The sequence below is a fragment of the Doryrhamphus excisus genome, chromosome 19 (genome assembly GCF_030265055.1).
Source record: "Doryrhamphus excisus isolate RoL2022-K1 chromosome 19, RoL_Dexc_1.0, whole genome shotgun sequence".
NCBI classification, from domain to species: Eukaryota; Metazoa; Chordata; class Actinopteri; order Syngnathiformes; family Syngnathidae; genus Doryrhamphus; species Doryrhamphus excisus.
Genome location: NC_080484.1, coordinates 8558774 through 8579553, shown reverse-complemented (window position 1 = coordinate 8579553; position 20780 = coordinate 8558774). Strand labels below are relative to the sequence as shown.

The 20780-nt window shown below is 39.0% G+C and overlaps 2 protein-coding genes across 22 annotated transcripts in view; one reads left to right on the top strand and one right to left on the bottom strand.

Moving 5' to 3' along the window:
• fndc1 (fibronectin type III domain containing 1) overlaps positions 1–17399 on the bottom strand; it is a 54174-nt gene extending 36775 nt beyond the window's left edge. For 3 of the 7 annotated variants that reach the window (XM_058055981.1, XM_058055985.1, XM_058055984.1), the window contains exons 1-4: positions 17273–17399; positions 16919–16977; positions 16196–16266; positions 3484–13273 (exon numbers count right to left, since the gene is read on the bottom strand). In XM_058055981.1, coding sequence (XP_057911964.1) covers positions 3484–3631 — 148 coding nt within the window. In that variant the 5' untranslated portion in view covers positions 3632–13273; positions 16196–16266; positions 16919–16977; positions 17273–17399. The remainder of the gene's footprint in view (positions 1–3483; positions 13274–16195; positions 16267–16918; positions 16978–17272) is intronic. The other 4 variants (XM_058055986.1, XM_058055988.1, XM_058055983.1 and 1 more) reach the window with 4 other exon arrangements.
• otofa (otoferlin a) overlaps positions 1–20780 on the top strand; it is a 52491-nt gene that overhangs the window by 7092 nt on the left and 24619 nt on the right. For all 15 annotated transcript variants that reach the window (XM_058055980.1, XM_058055979.1, XM_058055970.1 and 12 more), the window contains exons 3-7: positions 5900–5988; positions 9305–9404; positions 10946–11145; positions 19791–19864; positions 20577–20703. In XM_058055980.1, the coding sequence (XP_057911963.1) occupies positions 5900–5988; positions 9305–9404; positions 10946–11145; positions 19791–19864; positions 20577–20703 (590 nt within the window). The remainder of the gene's footprint in view (positions 1–5899; positions 5989–9304; positions 9405–10945; positions 11146–19790; positions 19865–20576; positions 20704–20780) is intronic.

The following is a 20780-nucleotide window of genomic DNA, read 5'->3' as shown; positions in this document are numbered from 1 at the left end:
ATAGTGTCCTGTTGGCCTGTAGCCTTTCTGTGAATTACCGAAACGTTACTTCATACATAGCGCTGCAACACTTGCATGGCTCAGTAAGCTCAGTCAGGCCCCCTGGTGTTGAGGGCCCATTAGCATAGAGCTGTGAGTCTTGTTGCTTTATGCATGGTCTAGCAAGAACGCCTTTGAACTTGTATGCCGAATGCCTGGATGGGGAATGCGTATTCATTATTCATCCCATGGTGGGATTTAGCTTTTAGCAACAGCCTCCACCACTGCCTCCCCCTCACTAGTTAAGACAGAAGTAGAGCAGAGAAGAGCCAAGCCTGCAAGTTATATGAAGTTTGGATGCTTGGCAACGCTCCGAAAGTATGTGTGTGTGTGTGTATGAGATAGCGAGGTGCATATTAGTTTACCAAAAAGATGTCCAAAAACTTGACTTTGACCTCATGCAAAAATGATGAAGCGCCAATATTCCTTCTCCATGAGTGAGCGTCCAGCTGCTGCGGTTTGACTTTTTAATAAGAAGCTTGAGATTATGTCACACAAGACTGAATGTTATTACTTCTTTTTGGATGGTTTCAGTTGGACCTGCCACGCCAGATCCTGTGATTCATAAGAGCACTGAATAACTGGAAATGTGTTGAAAGTTAATAACCAGTTCTGACAGGAGTAAGAACTATGGGATCTCATGTCTAGTTTAATTGGGGTGCTGCAAGAAGGGGTCCTATGGGGGTACTCGCACTAGGTCAATTATGCGCTGCTTGGGCCCACTTAGCACTTCGGGCTTTAATTTTGTGGCGCAGGGTGGCGGAGCGTGGGGCAGCCCACGCGGTGGTAATTTGGCCCAGTGTACCACTGTGCGCAGCCAATTTGGTAGACTGGACTGAGCCGAGAAAACAGTGCAGCAAAGTGCAGAGAAAAGCTCGGCAGCTGTAACTATTCGGGGCGCAGGCGAAGCGCAGCAAGATGGTGTTTTTGTGGTGAATGACGTGGATGGTGGCCTCTGATGCGCAGTCCAGTCCTGTGCATTTAAAGGCAATGAGGGGAGTTCTCACGCCTTCTCTCCTCCCTCTTTGCCACTTGGGTTGGGGGGATGGAGGCGTAGGTGCGTGGCGCTGCTTGCGAAATTTGCAAAGTGCATTGGCCACACCCCGTTGGCGTGGCACAAGGCAGGTGTGCCGCGCCTGGTTTATGAAATTAGGGCCCTTAAAGTCCACCACATTTGTGAGCGCTCTGATTCATGCTCAGATTTGGTACACTTCCATTCCTCTGACACGACTAACTGTAATGCAATCTTTCATACTCAGTTATTCATGATAAACACCACCTTTTATAAATGTTCATCAGAGGGAGGGTTAAGTCCCATGGTCAAAATGAGACATCAGGCTCGACAAAGAGCTGGTTGGTTGGAGGCAGATGCAGGCGTGCATAGCTAATCTGACAGGCTCTATCATCATCACATCATTAAAACACATCACTCTGAGGTTCTATTTCACCCCACTGATCACTGAAGCGCTACAGCATTGCTGTGATGTGAACAAGCATACTGCCAACATCTTTGATAAACTACATACATTAGTTTAAAAATCCAGGGCTGCTCCAGTGAGATGCTTTTTTTTTAATCTCTTTTCTATCTCAGTATCTTCAATAAACGACGAGCCCAGTGAAACATATTCTCTGCCAGTTCACCACTGAAAAGAAAATTCACTACAAATTATTATTATTGCAGGCCAAATGAGCAGGGGTTTCACATATACTGTATAACCGAATATTGTAGTGTTTGACCTAAAACTTAATAATGATGTAAAGTTAGTGTGTCTGTTTGAACCCACTTGCGACAGCTTGGACCTGCTCGGCTTTAATAAGTCCAACTCAGCAGTAACAATGCGTCTAACAACATTATTAGAGCAGAATATGCAAGTAAGTAAAATTATTCCAGTGAAAAGAATGCTGTCTCAGCTGAAAAGCATTTAAATGTTGTTGGTATCCTGCGGCGCTAGTCTTTCTCGAGGAATTCTGGGTCCTGACAAGCATTTTTTCATCATTATATGGTGTACACATAAGTATCTAGGGTGCCTATTAGAATGTTTTGGTGTCCATCTTACAAAGGCAGTACAATTTAATGGAGTTACAGTATCTGTCCATCAAAAGGTTTTCATGTAAATTAACTATGGCCCATTATTAGTCGATAATGTTGGAGGATAATTATATATTGACAAGACATGACATGAGAAAAGATTACCTTAGTCAGGCATTGCATGTCCAACATGATAGAGTCTTCCTCCCAGTCCGTGTGGAAGTGGTAATTTTTTGGTTTCTTTCTTTCCCACTTTGTTTGAAACCCTTTCTTAAGTTTAGAATAAATAAGTTGGAGGCATTGTAGTTAGCTCAATAGCATGCTATGCTTAAAGCCGTGGCCATCTTTTGTGTCCTGCAGTAGCCTGCACATTAGCAATGTGTTGTAAACAAATAATATTAGGAGAGTGAAGGTGACTAAAGGTTTGTTATTTCACGTCTACATGGCTCTAATAACGGTAAAAAATTATTTAGAAAGTCATAAACAGGTTTTCTATGCTCTAGCTACAAAAATCCATCCATCCGCTTATCCTCACTGAGAAATATGATCTCGGGGGAAGAACTAAATTTGAAACACTTATATGCTAGGACAACGTTAAAAAGCCATAGCATTTCAGTATGTGGAATCAAACTATGGAATATATATATAATGGAGTAAGGACCTCAAACAATGCACAACGATGAGCCAATTCAAGAAACAATACAAGCAGTTGATGTTTGTTAAATACAAGAATGAAGAGTCTTGAACCAGTCATGATGTGCTATATATATCACTATATTGACAGTTACTATGGTACCCATTATGTCATTGTATGGTCATATCACCTCGTACTTCGGTACGTGGCAAAAAATAAAGAAAAATACAAAATAATAATAAAAAAAAAACTTAAATTATATTGAACAAATGTAACAGTTACTGATTGTAAAAGTACCAGATGGAGGGGAAGGATTTAATAAGCTTTGCTTCTTCCTACTCCTTTTGGACATGTGGAACTGTGAATTGATTGTGTGATGCACTCAATTGTAATTTGATGCATGTTCAAATTAAATTAAACCATTACCATTCATGCGTTCAAATTTTGGCTTCCTCCAGGTAGCTGTAGGGATCCGCTGCACACAGTCTCTTTAGGGGCCATTCTGGGTTTCTACTTCATGAGATTGTGGCTTCTTGTACTTCATGAAAAAATGATCTGCCATGACTAATGAATGAGTTCTCTCCCAATGAGAAAGTGGCTTCCACTTCCTAATAAGAATATGACTGAATGACTTTAAAACAAAGATTGTAATTTACCTCCTACCAATACTGGCTGCCGACAACAGTCTATCCTCATCTCTTTTATCCTTTAAAAAAAACACTAACACCTGAAGGCTCGGATTAAAAAGCATGTCATAGAGTATAAGATAACAAGCACTCACCTCTACCCAGATAAAAGGTAGGGTTGCTGTCAATATGACATTTTTCAAAGTGCTGCCATTCATCTGCAAAAAAAAAAGAAGTACACACCATAATTATTGAGGTCTTTTCTTTCTCTGTGACCATGGCAACAGTCCTAAGATATGACATGATTGCCCCGGCATTGCCATGTTACAATAATAATAGGATCACAGCAGTAAAATACACGCTTCTGTTGAGCACATAGCTCTCGTGATAGACAGCATGTGACATCACGGCTTCTGGTTATTGAGATCGTACCTGTGTCACTTTTAATGAGAACACCGCCACCGCGCCAATTAGGCTGTGGTACTGTACGGATGGTTCAGGGCAACATCTTTGAGTAGTAATGAGCCATTTTTGACAGCCCAGATAAAAGAGATAACTGTAAAACTCAACCAGTCAGTTGCTTGTTTTCATTTTACCATAATGTTTGTTATATCCTCTCAAAAAGACAATAAAAGTTGTTAGTATACAGTTTGTATAGCAGTACCACTGAACGTAACCAGCACATAGACATTACTGTCTAAATATAAGTGAATACTTGGGCCTTGTCCACAGTCAAAACATGGTGGTGGTAGCATGATGGCCTGCAAGGTGAATTACACTGCTTTTCAAGCTGATTATGCTTAAGTTATAGTTTCATTTCTATAGTATTGTCCACTGAGAACATATAATGAACTGGTTGCTGAAATCTGAGTAAAGCGCTTATTTTTGTGATATATTGTATTTTGCCTGGAATGGGTTTGATAGCGGTTAAATGTACTGTACAGTGTTTTTGTCTCAAACTCTAGTAGTCAAATCCTGTTGCTTGTCTTGTTTGGCTTTGTTTATTTGTGTGTCTCAGCGTGTAAAATTCTTTCCACAACATAGTGCAGAGGATTGAGACAATAGCTAAGGAAACTTTTATGTGAATCTAGATAAAGGTACTGAACTTAACTTTGTTACGTTCATTAACAATGCAGGATTTTTCCACCCGTTCATTGCTCACATAAATGATAAATGGCTTCCAAACATGGGTCACCATTCTTGTCAAACCTTTTTTGTGTTTGTTCTCGCATATACTTCATGACACAAGCCTTGTGTGGCTGGACTTGGAAGAAATGTTAATGACAGCGCAGTATCATATAGTATACAATCAAATTGAATGATCACCTTTTGGGAGCCTGTTATGCCCAAATCTATGCACATCACTTACGGGACATCATTTATTTCATCACGGCTTCCCTAAATGGATTTTTTAGAATTTCCTAAGTACCCAATTACCTTCATAACTAAAGGGAAACACCTGTGCAAAACTAATTTGTGTTTTATAGTGCATAAAATTGGTCTTGCGGAAATGGTGTTGTCAGCCATTCAGCCATTTGGTTTTGAGCGTTTGGAAGAAGTTCACTCAGCAATAACACATACTGATCTTTTAAATTGGTTCTATAAATAGGGTTATAGATTTCATTTCTTTTATATCATGGGGATTTAAATGTTAACTTTTGAAGCATGTTGCAGGCTGATATCCATCAAAGACCGCATTTGTTTTGCACTGGTTTTAGTGGGACATTTCAAGTACATTTAAATTATAATTTATTTTCCAGGTCAGAAAATAATGTATTATTCTGTGAATATAGTGTAATTTGCAATCATCTCAAACGAGTTTGCAACTTTATTTTTTATAAAATTGTCATGACTGTAACGTCAGTATTTTGCATGCTTGTGTGTTTCAGTGTTGCAGCATGGCTTGGGGTACGAGTACGAATATACGATGACAACAACCTGCAGGCAGAATCCTTGAATTAGTGCATGTGACTTTGCGTGTGCAGAGAAGCCTGTAAACACACTGCACATATAGTGCATTTATTGTCAGTGAGTTGCTGTCTTTTTACTCTGGGGAAATTAACATGGCTCTCTATTGTCTGTAGGTGTTAACAAAATTAGGTTTCTACTGGTGTGTATGATTGTGTGTATCATTTACTCAACTTTAGCCACATGTGCTGTGATTCATGAAAAATTTGTGCAGAGTGTGCATATGGTCGTTGTTTGTTGGATCCATAAAGATTAGCAGGTGGGAAACCCCAGGATTTGGTTAATGAGAGAAACAAAAGGCTGATGGATCGCCTGCCTGACAGCCTGCAGTGTTTTCATGAATGAGAGGCCAACAACAGCAGGAGACGTTAAATGGGTTTTAAATTACCCTTTCAGCCTTCATCTTGGAACAGTGGAACAATGGAGAATGCGTATGACCTGCAGAGAACACCTTATTCAACCTCAGATGTTCTAATGTAATAAAATATCAAGTAGTGTCGCCCAAAATAAAGGTATAGACCTAATACTGGACAAGCATATTAAAACTGGTTATTGGTTACTGTTCTGTTATGTTTTTAACTATTCGGTTTGTGCCTCTTTCAGACGTTTCGATGGCCGATTGCCAGCAGCCTGGATGGAAGCGAGATGCTGGAGATCCAAGTGTACAATTATAGCAAAGTCTTCACTAACAGGTATAGCCGTGATGATCACATCAAGCATGATTCCAACATAGAATTGTTTCTGTTTCTGCCCTCCTTACAACAGCATGTGATTGGTTATAAATGACACAACTTCAACTAAAGAGGAAGAAACGACGAAGCCCCAAAGTGCTTGTACTAAATTGAGTCACTTGTTTGTGCAATAGTGTGCAGACCACAAAGCCTTCTCTGGTGTCGCAGTACTTAAATCCAATCTTTGATCGCATTTTCTCATTTAATGCCCTGTTTCACAATTGCACTATTGTCTTGGTTCTGGCTCGATTTAGGTGGTCTCCTTCGCATCACCAGCAGGTCCTCAATGAGTTTCCCATCAGGAGAACTCTGAAAGTGGATTAGATCGTCCGTAATGGGCCTGACTAGCAAATCATGATGAATACACGGTGACGTGATAGATGATGGAAGTGGAATGTCATGTGGAGCCTGCTTCATGCTTTAATTATTGTGTGTTTGTAACACTGTATTGACACAAACTAATGAAAAAAAATCACAGCTATTAATATTTGCTGTCATATTTTACTTTCCCTGTTCCACCTCTCAGCTTCATCCAGATAGTAACGGCTGCTTGTTATTGGTCCGCATGCTTCCACATGTCGCCCACACAGCTATTAAACACTGTTTTTGTCTTTATGTGTGTGTCCACTGGCAATCCTCAGAAAAAAAAGTTGGTGGTAGCCATGTTGACAGATGTGCTGTCAGTTCAACAGAAGGGCACTGGTAATTGCCACCACAGTTCTTCTGGTGGACGTTTTTCAAAGCGGAAAACAGGAAATGACCACCTAAAACATCACTAAGATCCATCAGCTGACTGCAATATAAGAGTTTTTCTTTCAAAATAAGCCACAAAATGGCAGGTTGTCTTACATTCTAGAGATTCATACATGCAAACCCACAGGTGGTGTCAAAGTACTTATTTTTTGCTGAGCATAGGGGTTATATCCATATGTTAATAAATAAGAATTCAGTGCATACACAGTCATCCCTCGCTACCTCACTCTATTGTATTTTTTCAGAATTAATTAATAAATAATTGCTTTTTGTTGGCTGACCACGGCCTATTATTAGTCAAAAAATGTTGAAAGACAAGTCATATGTAGTATTCTGGCCGCTAGGAATCAGTAGTGTTACACTGATGAGATATTAGTTTATTTTACATTACCTTACAACTGCATGTAGTCAGCCATGGCCGACATAATAGAGTGAAAAAAAGTTCTCCTCCCATTCCATGTGGATGTGGTACGTTATGGCTTCTCACTTTGTCTTTTTAAAATAAAACTTGTTAGATTGGTAGCTTGCCATATGGTATGAGCAGCAGCCATCTCTTATGGCGGTTGGATCTGGAACCAATTTCTATTCCATTCTTTCTTAAGTCTCCTTGCTCATGCAAAATGTAACAGGAATAATATGGATGAAAAAGAATGAGATGATAATAGAGGTTGTTTTTAATCCAAATTAATTGTGATTATTCATTAATTCATTCGTTAATTTTCTGTGCTGCTTAATCCTCAGCCTATCCCAGCTGACTTTGTGCGGGAGGCAAAAAAAAGTATTCTAATCACTTGACAGCACTACATAGTATTAAATATACAAGTGGTTATAGAGTGGTATATATACTAGTGGTTAGCGTCACAAGTTTGAATCTCTCTTTGGGCATCACTGTGTGAGAGATCTTACGTATTCTCCTTTTGTGTTTTCTACAGCTTCATCTCACATTTAATTGGCCACTCCAAACTGTCCATAGGTATAAATGTGAGTGTGAATGGTTGTTTGTCTATATGTGCCCTGTGATTGGCTGGCGACCAGTCCAGGGTGTACCCCGCCTCTCGAAGTCGTTCGAAGTCAGCTCGAATATGAATGAATGAACGAATGAATACAGTATAGCCTCCTCCTCCTCTGTAATTCTGAGATTTTCTTTCTATGTCTGCTAAGTGCTTCAAATATTGATTGTGCGTGCTACTTTTACGAGATTTTTCCTCCCTGCAGGCTTTTCCCACTGGGTGATTGTGTTTTCCATCTGATGACTGTCCTAATGAATATGCACACTCCTGTATGGTCGCTTATACTGCATGTTTATGTTGGCCATAATAGAGTGCAAGCAGGAGATGGCTCAGCCTGTGGTTCAGTGTGGCCGTACTGTGTGTGTTCTTTGTATGTGACCTTACTTTGTGGGCATCACTTTTGGGGTAAGCGCTTTAAATTATTCACGAGCTCTAATTGACCAGGTCAGGTGACTCACAGTGTAGAATCATAACTGCATGTATTCGCCTAATTTGTAACAATATGTTTTTGGAGGGCTGCACGGCAGGCGAGTGGTTAGCATGCAGACCTCACAGCTTGGAGAGCCCAGTTCAATTCCATGTTCAAAAACATGCTTGGTTAATTGGCGACTCCAAATTGTCCATAGGTATGAATGTGAGTGTGAATGGTTGTTTGTCTATATGTGCCCTGTGATTGGCTGGCCACCAGTCCAGGGTGTACCCCGCCTCTCGCCCGAAGACAGCTGGGATGGGCTCCAGCATGCCCGCGACGCTAGTGAGGATAAGCGGTATTGAAAATAGATGGAAGGATGTTTTTGGAGGCGGAACAGGATGTAATGAATGTGTTTTTACTTGATTTGACTTAATTTTAAGTAACAAGCACCTCAGTGTGGCGGAAGAGTCCACTGTCTAAGCTGTTGGCAGGCCTCATAATATCTAGTGTTTATGTCAATTGGATGTCTCTGATAGCGGTGATGTGGTAGTAATAACGTCATGATATTTGATTAAGATAAATCAATAGGTACAGTTTGTCAAATCCAAATCTGGTCTAGTGTTCCACAGTTAAATTGTATTGTATTTTACACCTATTCTGGTTACTTTGTGATTCCACTTGTATAAATGTTAATAGTATTACAGTTATTTAAAAACTGGTGACACTGGAATAACGCAAACATCTACCATATTTGTTGCCGCAATTATTTTTGGCAGAAATCTAGCAAGGATAGAGTATGCCTAATTGTGACGACAAGCAAACCGGTTTATTATTCTTATAATGGCCTCTATGTCAAAGAAAATGAACTGATAGAGCAGCGTAGAGTTTTCTCAACGCTTGTCACAGCTCATCCTCCTCAACAGCCATGGCTGTCACACTCTTCACCATCTTACAGCGAGGGAGTCGAGTACATGCCTCAAACGGAACTGTGATAATGATTAAATGTCTTTACTGCCAACAGCAGGACAACACATGTTAATCTGTGGTGGACACACATAATGGTACATATTGATTGGTGCTGTTTTCTTCTCCCCCCCTGTAGATTGGTGGGGACTTTCTGCATGGTGCTTCAGAAGGTGGCGGAGGAGGGGCAGCTCGAGTTGACTGACACACTCGTAGATGATAACAACACATCCATAAATGTGAGTCAGCGCTTGCACACTACCAGTGACGGCCATCGCGAGCGTTTTTAAAATGAGAATGTTGCAAAAAGTGACCAAAACCGAAATGACAAAATGTAAACAAAGTGTTTGCAAGTGTCAAGATGCAAAAATCAGTAACAAACATGAAGGGGTAGGATTCCTCCTTTTCAGACATTTGAAATTTTGCACACACATGATTATCCTTAATGCTTGAAACAAACATAGTCTCTTAGCATCATCTGTACTCTTGCAGTAAGCTATTGAGTGAAACTGTTTTTTGGAACAACAAAGAGAGGGTCGGTGCACGTTTTTCCAAATTATAGGTCTCATACTCTATGTATGTGGGAATAAGACCAGTAATGGAGTGGGTTTAAAGCTTCCCTGTAGTGCACAGTTGTGCTGGTGGATCTGGGCGTGCTGATGGGATTGTTTTTCACACCATAACACACACCGTGGGAGCGCTTTAAGGCTTACCACATACACATGAAGGGGAGTCATGCATGCACACATACAGACAATTAAGAAGACCGTGGTGTGAAGAACCGAAGCCCAAGGTTAACCCTTTCAATTGCAAATACTGAAAACACTGGTTGCTATAGTAACAAAAAATAAAGCTACACTGACTACCCTGTGAGAATATTACATATAAGGGAATGCTCAGAAAGAGAGAGAACGAAAACATTACATTACAAAAATTAAGTAAAAGCCAGGAGAATAAACAGTCAAAACAAACCCCATAGGAGGCACAGAAGACAAACTTCAGTGTCACCATTGTTTCTGAAGGGGATTAAACTACTGTCACCCTAATTTTTAGCCCAGCAGGCACCGTGGAGATGATTTATAGCACTGGCAGAGTTCATTTCCTATAATGACAGCTGCTTTCACACACAATTTAATTCATTAAATCTGAAATGTTACACAAGTTAGCCTCAGGGTGGTGGTGTAAAATGTGTGTGATTGTACACAGCACTAGGAAGAATCATAGGTTTAGGTATATAAAGGACATTTACAGCTTTAAGCCATAGTGTAACTGTGATTGGCAAAGAAGTAAATATCCATCCATCCATGAAAATGGTCGATTCCAGACCACAAAAATGGCAAAAAATTCATCAGTTGCAGGATACGCATTTTGTCACAAGTCTAGTAATGTGATTGACCGTTGTCTTATATTCGGGGTCTACAAAAAACCAGCAGGTGGCGCCAAGGCCGCGACTTCTCTGCCCGTCATGCACACACGCCAGGACTGCAGATACGGAGACGCCTCAGAAAAAGTAGCTCCAAGATTAGAGGAGCTATGATGCCAATTTGAAGATAATCATGAAGCCATTGTAGCCATTATTTTCTAACCTACTCGTGCTTATTTTACTGATATTGAAAACCCAATTTTAAAATAAGATTACATATGTCTTTGATTTGTCATTAAATATTTTCCCCAAGAACAGGTCTTGAAAATGATTGTGAGGCGGTCTTATATTTGGGGTCATTCGGACCAATTCTGGTCAAAGACGCGTGTATAATGGAGCTTTCCTCTTCTTTTCCAGACCAGCGTAACCATAGACATCAGATATCAGTCGATGGAAGGCACAATGGGCATGTGGCATAACGGAGAGCTCCTGGATGTTCCTGATGACCGCGATGGGGTGTTTACTTTCGAGACAGAGAGCCTGCTGTCCGGACACAGCCACGGATCAGGTGCATCTGCGGGGCGATCCTTACAAGGATCCATAGCGACATTCAGAAAGTGAGTCCAACATGCACAATGTAAAAGTTGTCGGATTAATATTTGCCCGGGCGCTGATGTCGGTTGGGTTCAATACTTCCTGTATTACCCTCTCCTCATTGTACTTCTGACTGAGAGGTTTTCCGACTGTGCGCCATTGCTTCCTGAAAGTTCTTGACTGTGCTTCTGACATTAATCTGGTATAACTCCTCTATAAGGGAGAGCAGGAGAAGAGATGAATAAAGAGAATGTATTTTACCGTTTTGCCTTGAGGTACATTTCCAATTGTCATGCTTGGTGCTTTGCAGCCTTTGCAGTGCAGGTTTATTCGTCTGTTTTTCTTCCTTTGGCCTTTAAGCATGATTAGCATTGTGGCCATGGAGGCCTACACACCCTACTCCCTCCAAGGTAATGTATACAATAATTGTGAGACTCGCTCAGAATATTTTTATCCATTTATGCTGCGCTGTACTTGATGCCACCATTTAATGTGCAGTAAAACATTAGCACCTGTAGCTGCCATCTAGATATGAAAAAGATTATTTGCCCTTCGAATATGCATAGCATTTCTGTACAATTACATTTACTGTTCCGTCTGTTCCGTGCCAACTTTGTCCAGGTTTCACATGCGTAAGTCATTGTCGGTAGTACAATTAGTTAAAGGTCCTTCTTCTGTGGACAACAGGAACTTTTTTGTTGCATAGGATATCTTTGTATCTGCCAGCCTTAAGTCTCAATCACTGTTTGGCCTGGATATTTGTAGCTTTCAGCGTGCTCTATCTTTTCATTTTGTATCTTTATGGACAAACAATAGAAACCACAATAAGTCTGTAAAACCTTTGCACATATAGTGGCACCGTTGTGGCTGTGGAAGGGACTCTCATCCATATGGATCCAGGACATCCAACAGTTGATCTGTGTCCACTGAATAAAAGTCCACCAAATCTTGCCAGCTCTTTTCTCTCGAGACAGGCCTGACATGAACAGACGGTATTCTCCCAGAAGAAATCTGCCTGCATGTAACTGGCTCTTGTCCAATTTTACACAAAGTTCCCCACAACTGCCAACCACTCTACTAACTTCATGTCCCTGAGTGTACTGTAGTTGTTGAAAAAGTCCATCCAAAGTCTTGAAAATAGTTTCCTCACTTCAAACTATCCATGCGGAAAATTTGATGTTAATTGCGCTGGTTGTCTGGACCCTTCAAGGCACAGATAAGGTCAATGATAGAGTGACCTTATCTCAAAGTTAAGACTTTTTCAAATTGGGAACCGCGAGGATCAGAGCATCAGACACCATTATATCGGAGGCAGACTTATTCAATCTTGGATGCTTTTGAGATGAGGTCCAACAATCTCTAGCCTGTTTTCATCACTTTTAATGGTTGAATCAGAATTGTCTCCAAATGGTTTGAGAAGAGGCTGCACAGTCTATGAGTGGTTAGCGCGCAGGCCACACAGCTAGGAGACCCGAGTTCCATTCCACCCGAGGGCATCTCTGTTGTGGAGTTCCTGGGTACTCCGGTTTCCTCCCACATTCCAAAAACATGCTAGGTTAATTGGCGACTCCAAATTGTCCATAGGTATGAATGTGAGTGTGAATGGTTATTTGTCTATATGTGCCCTGTGATTGGCTGGCCACCAGTCCAGGGTGTACCCCACCTCTGTAAGGATAAGCGCTAGAAAATGAATCAATGAATGGTTTGAGAAGGCCCAAAAAAAACAATACATCCATGGTATAGTTTGGTGACTCTGTGTGAGTGATATATGGACCTGCTTTCCAACCAAGGTTTTTGTCTCGGTGCAGAGATTTTACGTTTCTGTAGTACAAATCCACCACTTTATTGATGATATCATCATGTATCACAGTCACGAATAGTCCTTAGCTGTTATCACAACAATGAATTAGCTTTGATTGTCTTTTTCAATGTACCCATTATTCATTCACTCCTCATTCACACATCTGCCCTGGTGTAGACTGACATTCATTCACATTCATACACCAGTATGGGCAGAAGTGAAGGCACTGTCAACTGAAACGTACCTGCAACGCCACGTAGCCTTGACTGAAGTCTTTGTTGGACTCACCTTGATGCAATGGCGGTGATGTGATCTGCATTTAGGTATTAACCTTTCCGAGTTGCATTCAACTGTGAAAAAATACAAATGTAACCACACTTGTAATGGTTGCATACACAGTTAAATAGAGTAAATATGGTGAGACAATGAATGTTTCACATCCAATTGAAACACAGCATCGACTCACTTTTTTCTACATTTAAGCTTCAGGAATTTTGTACTCTTTTTGAAATTCTCTCAGAAAAGTCTTGATTAAACACTGAACGTGAAGCGGGGAATAGTCTTAACTATTAAAAATATGGACTTTAAGAATGAAATTCATTTTCCCCCATTTTTAGGACCTTTAAATGTTGTTAGAATGTTGTATTCTTGTGTTAAACAAAGCCAAAGTTTCAGATGATGAGTTTTGCTTATTTGGATTTGAGCCCTAAAAGAAGTTTGGGATGGCTCTGAACGCTCGGTTGTAACACTGGCGGTTTGTGATGTCACAGAGTGCCGGGTTTCCTTATATGGGCGTGCGATGTAGGGCAGATACACTCTCTACCCTCCCCCAAGCTCTGCTTACGGTGCTAACAATGTCTCAGAGGAAGTGTTTCTTCGGGTGTAAGGGAAAGCTAAATTTGTTTACAATTCCTAACGAGGCAAACATAAGGAAAGAAGTGGTTGGAGTTCCTGATTCCCTACCAGCAAAAGAAAAAAAATAATCTGTCAACGGCATTCACACTGTCCAAATGGGCTAGTATGCAGCTGGACTAGCTAACAAACTGTTGAAGCCCGACGCCTTTCTAATGTTACTTAGTTGCGTCCAAGAGTCAGAAGAACAAGCAGGAAGTAACAAAAGCTGTACATTACAACCTTCATAATACTACACTTAGTTACAACTGTCAATAAAACAACCACAAAAGCAGCTATGTTCTTCCCAGGGAGGTTTCAAACATCAACCCGGGCAGTAGTCTTGTTCGACGGTGTCAATTCGCCCCAGGAGATTTAGAGCTGGCTACCATTGCAAAGTTGAGAGACGGTTCGCTATGGCATCATCTGTGGAAGTGTATGACATCAATAATTCTGTGTTCTTCTGGTGCTGTTATACATAAACCAACATGCAAATACACAGGACACTCATGCCCTGAAGCTGAAAAAGAACATCACAATCTTTTAGGTAACACGAAAAAAGAACACCAATTGTGAAATTATGTTTTATATCAATACTTTGCATTATTACCTTTGTAAAAGCATCATTTTTGATACAGCTCATAATGTTGTGGACAGAAATTCAAATGAACTATACACAAACTATAAACCCAGAATTGACTTTCCACTTTTGAGACCTTAAAGGTCATGTAATCGCCTTTCCAAATACTTGGGCCAGTATGAGGGAATCTAAATTCATTTTACAAGGCAGCTTGTAAGGCATACCATTTCATCATCTTCTCCTAAATTTAAAGAAATTGCACCGCGAGTTGCCACAGGCGAGAAACTCCTCTCTACCTGGCCCCATGTAGGCTCTCGGCCTTCATGATGATTTACGACAGAGTCCTTCACACAGTTTTTTTTTGCTATCTGCTGCGCCTTGGTGAAAAGGCTCTGCAGAGGTTTTGTTATCCCTAATGAATATATCACCTCCAAAGTGGGTTAGTGTCACTCTGCAGTGTTAAGAGATCTGCTGTGGATCACATGTAGTATGCAGTTAATTATGACCATGTTTATTTAAAATCCTTCTTTTGGCTTTGTCTTATAGAATTACTGTTGATACTAGGAATTATTTTGCTTAGTTATTCATTCTGTATCAAAACCTTACCACTTCCACATGGAATGAGAGAAGTTTTTTTCACTCTATCAAGTTGGAAATGCCAAGGCTGACTTCATGTAATATTAAGATAATGTAATGTCTCAATGTTTTGTCATTACTGCCACCTAGTGACAAGAATATGATATATCACTTGTAGTTCAATATGTTTTGGCTAATTAGAAACAGTTTCATGATAGTTTATCATGAAACAGCGATCATTTATTGATTAATTTAATCTGAAAAACCGCGATATAGCGGAGGTGTAATAATCAAACCACAACATTGCAAGGGAAAACTGAATTTCAACGTTCCTCTTAAATAATATTTGGAAATTTTGTTTTCATAGTATTAGGTTATTAGTTATTAGTTATTTCTTGTAAGTTGAAATTATTACTTTATTCTCATAATATTTTGACTTTATTTTCACATGACAATATTTTTTGCAACTTAGCTTCATTTGTTTCTCAACATTTTAAAAACAAGGCTTTTTTCTTTAATATATCAAGTATATGCTACTAAAATTATGTAATTTTTCCTAATATTACAACCTTCTCATAAAATAATTTTTTTTTTCTTAATATTTTTTATTTAGTTTTTCTAAAATTCCTGATGATTTTTCCCTTTTTGCTGTTGCTGTCATTTGGTTTTCTGGTTAAATTATATTTTCAGAATGTGCCGCATACCAATTAAAAAAAAAAAAACAGACATAAGTCGCAAATGACCCCCGGGCTGTACTTAGAACACACCTGTTCTATATAGTTGAAATGCCCACATTGACCATCAAGGGATGACATTCTGGCAGCAGACGGTAACATTCACATTTTGTCCATTCAGTAACTTTAGGATTTGCTGATTATGACATAAATGCTCACAAAGTAATGTCATATTAAACGTCAAAGGTCAGCTATATAACTCATGATCACAAGACTGACACTTAACAGCTTTTATTAAATCCTGTATAGACTAGCATGAAAACATATCACTACGAGCATCTTTTCCTTGCCACACATTTCCGTGAAGGACCTCTTCTCTGTGATTTGTAGTGATGATATCAGCAATTGTGCTGTTTTTCTGTCCCATACCTGACACGTGGATGCAGGGAGTGCTGTGTGTGCATTTATTGTGTGATGATATAACATGTGTATAATATGATGAGGGAAAAATATCATGTCTGATTCCCATTGATACATTGTGTTCAACTCACTCTGGGTTACTTCTTTCCTTGCTGCCTCGGTCTGCATTATGTAGTACATCTTCAACTTCCACTCAGGAGCTCTATAAAATATGAAGTCAGACGGACACAAAGAGAATATCAGGAGTTGGAAATATTTGGAGGGATGATCCTGCCAATAGGCTACAGGCTACAGTGGAGAACTGCACACTCTTCCAGTATTATTTAAATATGTGTAAGAATAGAACCTCTATGTGTGATGCTGAATGTGCTTAAATATGTGCATGTGATCACAAAAGAGGGAACAGACATGGTGTCAAACACTATTCAGCGAAGCCCCCCGTGCAGAACACATGAATGAATTATTGATCATTGCCAGTTTTTTCTTCCTTCCTTACTGTTGACACTGTCAAGTTCAAAGCTTGCCATGTTGTAGATGTCCACGTAAGTACTTCCACAGATAAACTCACATCTACTGTATGAGAGAGGTGTTTGTGGTGCAATATCGTGGGAATACGGCAACCTTAGAGCGTCCATCTGCAGTGCAATTTACATGCGCTACAAGGCAATCTATCCTTGCTGTCATCTATTATTGATTTGCACACACTATTATAAACTGCTCAGTTCATTTTTATCTTGTCTTCACACTTGCGTGTGCAGAAACTATTTAGTGTTGTACCTTGCAGTCATTAACTATACTGGGCCTGACAAGGTCTGAACGAACTTGACTGCATTGTGGATTGGTGTCATTTATACCTTCAACCTTGTAAGTGCAGAGGGACTTTGGGCATTCATTCAAAAAGCAGACAAGACACCTGTGAAATAAAGTGGAAAAAATAAGATCCAGCGTCTTTAAGTTGGTCATAACCATAACCATAGCCTGTAATACTGTTTGTCCTTGTTATCCCTGCCTCGACACAACTCCGTAACTGTATGCAATTACTGTGTATAAATGTACAGGACATTAAATATGCTAAAGAACCGTAGCTAGCTAAAACACATGGATACATTGCTAACAGCTAGACTAAACCGTCAAGTTTACGAACATATTCATATTTCAGGAACATTTGACATCGCTATTTTAAGTGTTTTGTACACATATATACTCACAAAGGCGAAGGTTTCCCAAGGCTCAAACAAGAACAAGCACATCTTCTATGAGCTTTTTCAAACTTTTGTTTCGGCCCTTGCTAAGTCGGGCTTCAACGAGAGATGAAAAAAGATTGTCTAATAGGGAGATGATCACTCACTCTTGCTGCCAGTGAAACGATTCTTTTTAGGGACCACGTCTCACTTTGATTTTTTAAATATTTATACTGTATATTTTTAACATATTTATTTACCTGCTATGAACCAATTTACAAGCATTTGTATTTCAAAAAGACCTATGAAGAGCCTTTTCACAGAGGCGCAGCAGATAACAAAAAAATGTGTCAAGGGCTCTGTCGTGACCATTTGTTTCACACTGTGTTATGTTTACATAGGACATTACATAGGACATTTGATTTATTTTCATTTATTTGCAGCAAATGCAAAAATATGTTGCAAAACACTGCGCCATCATTGCCATTCTGCTAAAAATTAATTAATCTTCAATTAGCTGAAAACTACAAAATTTTAGTTAATACATGTTAACATTAGAAAACTAAAAATGCATATATTAATTTTTGATTTAATTATGTATAATATGTATGTATTATCAATATTATGAATTATTATTTTAAAACTTTTAAAAGTAACTTGATATGTAATTCTATTAAATCTACAAAAAGGGATTCTGCAAGTTGATTATATGATGATAACATAATTGAATATTTTTACAGTTGCGTCACATGTAACAGCTACCCATCCATTTTTCCCCTCCCCTCATTATCTCCCACCCAGCCACCCACCCCCAGCAATACTACCATCCACACATCACCCACGCATTGCTTCAGAGCTCCAGGACCTTGCAGACTTCAAATATGTTAATTTAAAAGTTGATAAAAAAGGGATTTTTGATGACCTTCCATTTCATTTGAATAGACTTGGACACGTGTTTCATGTGGTATGTATGAGGAACATACAGTAGTTTCTTTAAGTCTTGTTGATGGAGATGTCATGATTATCTTAAACTAGCATTTCATTTTTGATAGACTTTATAAATAATAATGGAAAAACTGCTTATACCTGCAATATTTAATGGTCAAAATCTGACAATGGTGCAAGCTTTTTGCCCGCATTTTTGTAAAGGGTTGAATGTTTATTTACAGTTTTTGATTTTAAAGCAACAACATGTAATAATTTATCCTTAACCTAACAGCTTTGAAAGATTGTTTATGGTACACTGTCTCGTATTTAGAGGTCTATAATGTTGGCGGACCAGCCAGGACATCGCTAATGTTTAGCTGCATTTCAAGACAAAGGCATTATATAGTTTTGCTAGCATTTAGCATGCACATTCATTGGTGTGACTTTTTAAGTCTTTGTTGGTGAACTTCTTCACTCTATTGCATTTTACAAATAATTAATTAATAAATTAATTGCTATTTTGTGGTTGACTATGGCCTATCATTAGCATGCATATTGAAGCAAATATTCTTGGCCTAAATTAAGCATTTTCAAGCATAAAAATGTTCAAAATGAACTAAAATACAAATACAGTTTAATGCAATATAATAACAACACAGGCTACTGTTCTGAGTCAATGTCATCTGAATCCCCAATGTCACTTCCTGTCCACACATTCTGAAGACATTTATTGTATCACTCATGAGCATGAGTCTTATTTTCTCTGAATATATCCAATATATTGTGTAATATGTGTGTAAAGGTGACTATAGGGGTGTTATTTCATGCCTTGAGGGCTCTAATAATGGTCAAAAATCCCATTTAGAAAGTCATAAACAGGTTTTTATGCTCTAACTATGAAAATATTCAATTTATTACTATTGAATCCTACTTATCGCAGTCAGGTCTGGAACTAATTCACCGTGATAAACGAGGGATTATTGTATATTTACTGGAGTCTGTAAATACACCTGTATGAGGAGCCCTACAACTCATTTAATATGATGTTTTGTTCTATAATATGCTTCATATATGTTCAAAACTCTCAGTTGTTGTTGTTTTTCCACATGTGAGGCGGGGATCAAAAAAGAAACTAGACCCCTGTTACAGTATACCTGACTCTGGATGCTTAAGGAAACAAAGGCAAAACCTTATTCATCAATTTCCTGTCCTGTATCCATATCCACAGCAAATTGGATGGTCACACACATTCTTCAATTATTAAGGCCTCTCGTTTGTGGTCTCCCGCGGGTGACATCACAAGTCTTTGTTGTCGTCGGGCTATTTGATCCAGATCAAATAAATGTAGAGAAACCGGACACTGTTGTTTTTGTGAACATGGCTTTGGAGGATTGTGGCTGGTGATGAGTTGGACTTATATTGTCGGGAGTTAAATGTCGTGGCCAGTCACTTTGATTGGACTTCTTGGTGTTTGGTTGCCAGTTGGTTGTCGGAGAGCGACTGACGGGTCTGGGCCCGCTGATGGAAAGTGACCTTCAAGGACACAAGTTCAGACAATCAACGGCGTGTTCATAATATCGCTTACATCTCTCTGTCTCTGTCTTCACTATACCAACAGAGCAGCAAGGGGAATGTCTTCAGTCATGAAGCTTGGAAAGATCAAGAGCTCCAAAGATGATCCCAAGAAAGGAGGTAAAATATTTGACCCCGTATTTACAAATGAATCCAATTTCCCAGCAAAGTAAGCACTTCCATTGTCAAAATATGCAAAGTACCAAGATACTGTAAATTCCCTACCAAGTGGCACAGTTCAGTCCATCATAGTATGAGTGGGAATGATAAAAAGATACTACACCTTCATATTTTGTAAAGCAACACAAGTACTGTACATATGCTAGGAAGCTAAAAATGCTTTATGATACATTTAGGTGTGTTTCTCGTTTATATTTTCTCTTAATATTTTGACTTTATTCACGTAATATTAGAGCCATTTCTTTACCGTTATTTCAATGTTTTGGGCGAAATTTTATTCTCATAATTATGACTTTATCTGCATAATAGTTTGACTTTATTCAAGTAATATAATAAATTACTTTATTTGTTGTTTTGTTTCTCAAATTCCTATTTTACTTTAAAAATAATATGTTTTTCTTTAATATTTCAACTTTATGCTCCTGAAATGACATAATTTTGTACCATTACAATGTTTTTCTTGTTGTATTACAACTTTTTCTCTTAATATTGTGACTTTACTCTTGTATAGCTACTGCAGTTATTCCATTTTTTGTTTGTTTTTTTTACTTTTCTAGTTAAATTATATTTTAAGAATAAAAAAAACAACATGGGCCTCACTTTTGATGCCCCTGGGTTACATAGTTATACTTATATACTATGTTGTACCTAGATGAGCCGGCGGTCCTGGATATGGTGGATCTGGACAAGAAGGCGATGCGTCTCGCTGGGATGTTGGAACCAGATGCTATCTCACTAGCTTCAGTCACTGCTGTCACCACAAACATCTCCAATAAGAGGTCTCATATCTGTATAAGAACATACACAAATTCAATTAAATCTGAATTATTTTTTTTTAATGACTGATTGTGCTCAT